General features: G+C 38.7%; 1 protein-coding gene across 19 annotated transcripts in view; it reads right to left on the bottom strand.

The window, feature by feature from the left end:
* Positions 1-1,681: 1,681 nt before the first annotated feature.
* Positions 1,682-6,612, bottom strand: part of LOC111872179 (trafficking protein particle complex subunit 12) — a 23,085-nt gene continuing 18,154 nt past the window's right edge. For 16 of the 19 annotated variants that reach the window (XM_023865798.2, XM_023865791.2, XM_023865795.2 and 13 more), the window contains 2 exons: positions 5,747-5,882; positions 1,683-2,009 (listed from right to left, as the gene is read on the bottom strand). In XM_023865798.2, coding sequence (XP_023721566.1) covers positions 1,764-2,009; positions 5,747-5,882 — 382 coding nt within the window. In that variant the 3' untranslated portion in view covers positions 1,683-1,763. Of the gene's footprint in view, positions 2,010-5,746; positions 5,883-6,612 lie in introns of all 19 variants that reach the window. The other 3 variants (XM_033754580.1, XM_023865806.2, XM_023865808.2) reach the window with 3 other exon arrangements.

The raw sequence follows: 6,612 nt of genomic DNA, 5'->3' as shown, positions 1-6,612 counted from the left end.
TCAGTGTGATCCCATGAAATTACATTTAATTGCTATCTTCTATATATCAAAGTGCTCTATTGATTGTGTTTCTTTTCAGCGGATGTCTCAGTAAATTTATGAATGTTATAAAGTAGGAACATTGTACTTTTGTCAATCAGATATTGGATGAGGCAAAGTTTACTACTTTAACCACATTATCATAACTAGTTTCGTGTAAACTCTCACTTCCAATTATTCATTCGAAAATGTCTTCTCTACCTACTTTAAAGTTGAGATCTCCTAAAAGAAAACATATGACATTTGGGTAATTTATCGAATATACTTCTAGTTCTTGAGAGAAGCTGTCCTTCATATCAACTTCATCCCATGTTGGGGTGTGAATATTCATACCAGCCACCCATTAGTAATGTATATCACATCTTATCACCAAGACTACCCATTTTACTGCTGATATGAGTTTCTTGGGTACACAAAATCCTGTACCTAATTCATGATTCTTATTCCGTTTCCAGAGAAAAACTGTACATTTGCCTTGTGGTTCGGTACCATTCCTGTCCCATCTGACTTCTTTTACTCTCACAAAATCTATCTTATATTATATTTCTGTTGCAACATTTATGAAACAAGCACATATGCAGTTCACCAATTAGCAACATGTTTTGTGGTTTACGAGATTTCTAACAGCTATTTTTCTGGGGGTTACCAAATTTTTAACAAGTTGTGCAACTTACCAATTTCTTAACAACAGATTCTGCAGGTGTACCAATTTCTCTTAACAAGTTCTACAGTGCAGCATATTTTTAACAATAGGTTATGCAGTTTATCAAACTTTCAACAGATTCTGCCCAGCTGGTGCTAACCTGCTGGGTGACACCACTTAAAGGAGCCAGACAGTGCATCAATGTCAGCTATAACAAATGCATCTTCATAGTGCAAACCGCAACACTGACAACACAAAAAGACTCGCATGGCTTGGCCACATAGAGCAAATACCAAACAACAGATCAGTTGAAAACCTGTACTCATGAAAAGCATCAAGTACAAGTCCAATGGGCAGACCAAAAACACGATGTGAGGATGATGTTAAAGCTGACATTAAGAAGATGAAGGTACCTAAATGGAAGACAGGACAAAGTGGAAAGGTGTGATTGAGAAGACCAAAATTCTAAGTGAGTTGTAGTGTCAAAACAGAAGAAGATATACTGTGTGTGCAAACACTGAAAACTGTTGGTAAATCAGGCAATTAAAATGACCACACATCTACTTCAAAATTCAATGCGATTCCTACAGCAACCTGTTTCAATTAAAACCCTACACTTTTGGTTAGGAAATAAACTGCCAGTAAGGTAAGGGTTAAAAAAGCTATGCACACAACTATTATTTCATAACTTTACCATGGGGAAAATAAACTGAATACCAGCCCTTAACTAGTATAAATGCCTGGAATGACAAAATACGCCGTTCTTAGAAACTAGAGCCCAAACTAACCAGTGGAAATTGCCACTTTCCTTGCTGAAACAAGCACATATTCTTCATTGTCTTGAACAGTTGCCTTTTTCAGAGGCTTCTTCACTGGCTCATCTTGGTCTTGCCCTCCTAAGCAGTCTTTAACTATCAAAAATTCTTAGCTACCAATTACAAGGTTAAAGACACACATGAAGGACAAAGACTGTTATCAACTGCTGGATAAGATACAAAAACTTCTTTTACTTATTCATACCTGTTTATTACATTATTAATTCCATTTACTCTGATTTACAGAGACAATACTGAGCACACATTTACATCTGTAGCTTGAGGCATGCTACACCTACTCCATCGCCTTTATATCTGCTCATTAAACGCAACATGCCAAGCTTCTTCTGGTTGCAGTAAGAACTCTCCAGTTCATAAAGGGTGCACACATTGAGCAGGAGGCTTTCATGTAGACCCTGTATTGGATTGTTATTCACAGCACCCTCAAGTAACGAGAGGGCTTCCTTCAGCTGACCCAGGTAGAGCAGGCATACTCCCATGTTATTCAGCAACTAAAGACAAACATACATCAACTTTCATTTGCAGAAGAAAGAAATACACACAAAATTCTGGTAGAAAAGCTTCATGGAAAGAGGCTACTTGGGAGAAATATGTTGCAAGATGTGAACTGCATAAAAATGACTCGAGTCAAATGCTGATTTATATACATATATAAGTGTAACTTTTCTCGTTCTTAGCACACACCTAAATTACATGAATAAAATTACTTTAATTTGAGTTTTTATTACTTATTTAATTTTCCTGGGGAGTAAAGCGCGGCTGGTGCGTAAGGCTGACAACCTTACCACCATCGTTGAGCCGATCGTCTAGATAATGTGGAACCCTCAACGTCTCATAACCCTATGGGCCTTCATGGCCTGGTACAGGCATAGCTTTACTTTTTTTATTATTTATTTAATGCTTTTTTCTAACATTATACATTTTGATACTGATGAGAAGCAACCGTACCCTAGGTAAAGAATACATACTTCTGCTTGCTTGTTACAGGTGATAAACCTTCATAACACAGAATCCCTTGACCAACTAATTACCTAATACTGAAGGAAGATTCTAGACCGTGGAGTAAGTTGAGTTACTGAGTTTCCTGTTTATGTCTAGATGTATTTTTTAGAAAGTGAATTAAACTATTATCTTCACTGAATAATGCAGGTTTTGATGGAAATATATAATGGCAATTATACCACACAATATTCGTCAAGAGTTGCTACAAAGCCTAAATCGATTTTTAAAGCAATGGTTTAAAACCTAGAGTGGCCACAGTCTGCTTTACCGTTTCTCACGGTGTTGTCGCTTGCAGATTTCTTATACTTTTTCTTCTACCCTGAAGATGGGGGCGATACGTTCCTCCGAAACGTCGGTTAACACCACATATACACGGTGCCAAATCCCTGAAGACTGCTTTCTTCATAGTCACCGCCGTGAAAGCCTCAAATCTTACATTGTTCAAAACATTCTTCACCGTGATATTTAGCTAGTTACATTCAAGATGTGTGCAGAAATACATATAAATGTTGATATACTGTCCATTATTGCTGTACAATTTCATCCAATATTAGAACATATGTACGAATTTCAGCAACATACACTAATATCAAATTTCACGAAAATCTGTTCAGGAGCTCCCGAACTGTTACACGGGAACAGACAGGTGTGCTAAAGTTTAATATGTACGATTTTGTAACTTTTTGTTATAACGCATCAGAAAAGAATTTCAATAACATCCATTGCTGAAGAACATGCACACATCTTACAGTATCATGCATATTTACTGGCACAATGCTACATGGAGGCAGATTACCAAATGTTTGTATCTAGTAACATACACTGAAATCTTCATACATTCAGGTTCAGGTAACTCTAATTCTGTAGCTCTGGTACATGTACGTTACATCCTCTTGTATCTCACCATACCCGTGTTATATTCACACTTATCAGAGAAGTTTCACGGTATCTTTCTGTAAACATACACTTCGGCCTATAAACACAACTGTAAAGTTGCAATCAGAAATGTGCAGCTAAAGAGTTACATCAGAGTGCTTATACTTTACCCCAGTCACTGTTTTGCTGGTGGTTATAAGATTCAAACATTAACCTACATCATCTGGGAACAGGGATTCTAACCTCTCAGAATGGTGGAACTAACCAACCAACTTCATGGAACTCAGCCCTTCTTCAGAAGCTGCCAGCTGTACAGCTACTCAAAAACGTCCCAAAATTCTATGCAACCAAAAAGTTCATTACTGTGTTCACAAGAGCCTTCCACTGGTCCCTATCCTGGACACCCAATCCTATCTCTCTAAGATCTGTAGCCACCCTCCGACTTACAGCTGCCATGACTGTCACTCAAGCTAGAGTTCTTAATCACAGTATACGGGTGCTTCAGAGATGGGAGCGGAACACACTTCGGGGTTAATAAATCCGGGATCTCCAGAACATTGAATATCGTACTTTTAATTTAAAATTTCATTCAACTGTTAATCTTTGCATTGTCCTTCAAGTTAACCGCTCCGTCCGCCCTACTCGCTACCCTACTGTTAAACACGTCTTTCTTCTATATCTACCTTTCAACTACTGTCCTCCTCCGCTCCCTATAACCGACTGCTCTATCTTTTCAAGTCCCCCAGTTGGCATCAGAAAAACAAGAAAATAAAAGGAGAAAGCCAAGGGTCGAGCCCGGCATCTGACCTACATTTTAAAGAAGCCCATAAATTTCTGTAGGTCTTCAAGGAACCCAAGACCCCTCCTGGCCGGTCTCGCACACGGTCAGTTCATTGGTTTATGATACTGGGAGTAAAGAGGCGACGTTAGGGACAATAGTGGCACCCTTAGCCTAAGGAGGACAATAGCTGAATTACAACTAGACGGTCCCAGGATGGTATCTCGCCGATGGAGCGTCTCTCATGGTGAGAAATAATGCATCAGTTGTTCACACCTTTAATTAAATAATTTTGGCGAGGGACATACGGTTACAGATCCATTTTAATATTATCCATCGACCTACATCTTGGTCTTCCTAGTGGTCTCTTTTCTTCTGGCTTTCTCACCAATATCCTGTATCCATTTCTCCTCTCCCCTATTCATGCTACATACTCTGTCCATCTCATCCTCCTTGACTTGGTCATTCTAATTGTACTTCATGAAGAGTACAAGTTATGAAGTTCCTCATTACGCAGTTTTCTTCAACTTTGTCACTTCATCTCTCTTTGGTCCTAATATTCTACTCAGCACCCTATTCTCAAACACCCTCAGTCCATGTTCCTCCCTTAACATCAGAGACCAAGTTTCACACCCATATAGAACCACGGTAAAAATTATAGTTTTGTATATTCTAATTTTTATGTCTTTTGAAAGCAGATAAGAAGACAGAAGATTGTGAGACTGGTGACCATATTTTAATTCAAGGAAACAGAGAATTTGTAATCTCTGGTTCTCTGTGTTTTAACTCCAAGGTTACAGTATTAAGAAAAGTGCACTGTTCAGCCAGCTGACTACACATATGAACTGTCCCAATAATGACACTAGAGACAGTAATGGTTAAACTGTTACAACTATTGGATGGAAGAAATTAACAATGACATACCTGGGTTGGGGGTCATACAAAATGAGTATAGAATGAGAAAACCCTACAATTGAACACTATATGTGAGCTCAACTGCAAATCACTGTAAAAATGAAACAATATTGTGACATGCATACCAACTGCTAGACTGCTAGGTGGGAGCCAACAATAGGATGTCTACTGCTAGGCAACAGATCAGTAAGCACGCATAACACAATTCTGGAAAATGGAAGACGGTGTTTTCCGTGGGGTCCGCCCCTAGGCTATATAACGGGGAGTTCCAAGGGAGCAGTTAGTTTCTGTTAGAAGTTGAGAGGGTTCAGTTGTCATCAAGAAAAGGGTTGAATTCTGGAGATGGCAGTCTAAGGTGATTGAGAGTAAATGGCAAGAAAGGAATTAGGCTGTGAAAAGAAGACTTCATGTGCAATTTGAAGTTACAGTGGGACTGTTGTAAATCCGTTGCCAGGATACGACTAGTGAAAACTGACGACTCTAGTGTGTGTGCATAATGCTGAACTGTAAAGTGTGTAGACCAGCGAGAGCACTGTAATTGCCCGTAGTCCCAAGTTGTGTGAATAAGGTATCAATAAATCCAATCATCCAATCCAAAACCTGTCTTATAAATCACGCACAAACCCCTACACATGACAATACACTACCAGCTCTTACCATAATGTTTGATGCATCTAGTGTATATGCCTTGCTGAAGTAGTCATAAGCCTCCTGGAAAGCATTCTGTGCCACAGCCATTAGCCCTCGGTCTATCAAATCACGCAGGTCAGATGCAGCCGAGCCCCCCGTACTACTGGAGCAAAGAAGTATATGGCTGAGAACAGCAAATGACAGTGGAACATGCAATAGCAACAGCAACAGCAGGAATCTTCATTCCAAATATTTACAAAAGCCAGATACAAATGCATGTCTTGCATTTACTACTTTTCTATAATCCTGTAACAAAAATAAAAAGAACAGGCAAATGCACCCATAATGGTTGCATTAACCTTTAAGTGACGGCCCTTTAAATTCCGGTAATGGCAGCAGGACGGATTTGATTTAAATACCCGCAATTTTAAAGCAATAAAAACTGTAATCATTTCCTAAAATTGCTGTGATTTCTACAATTTTTGTGATAAACGAACCAAATAAACGCTGTTTTTTTCTAGAAAGAATGTAGAATCAGATATTGTAATTTACAGACTTTATAAAATGTGTAAAATTTTTTAGACTGATTCCAAATAAAAAATTCCCAAATTTGTCGTCTCTCTACAAGAATTCAGAGTTCTTGGAACGAAGAATGCTGTATGTAGATGTTGCAACACAGCAGCGGATGGTTTATGTAGCCATGTTTAGTCTTGCATGTCTTGAAAGATTATACACGTACGTCATTTCGGTATGCAGAGATGTGGGGTGAGTATCTATTCGTATACAAGAACCCTGATTGTTTATTATCGCTTGTCGCAACACAACAAGCTCTCTGTTCTCACTCTGCTGGAAGTAGATTATAAGTACTTTCATGGTTAGCATCCTAATACCAC

Source organism: Cryptotermes secundus, unplaced genomic scaffold, assembly GCF_002891405.2.
Source record: "Cryptotermes secundus unplaced genomic scaffold, Csec_1.0 scaffold593, whole genome shotgun sequence".
Classification (NCBI taxonomy): Eukaryota; Metazoa; Arthropoda; class Insecta; order Blattodea; family Kalotermitidae; genus Cryptotermes; species Cryptotermes secundus.
Note: the sequence above shows the minus strand (reverse complement) of the source record. Positions and strands in the feature narration are given on the sequence as shown.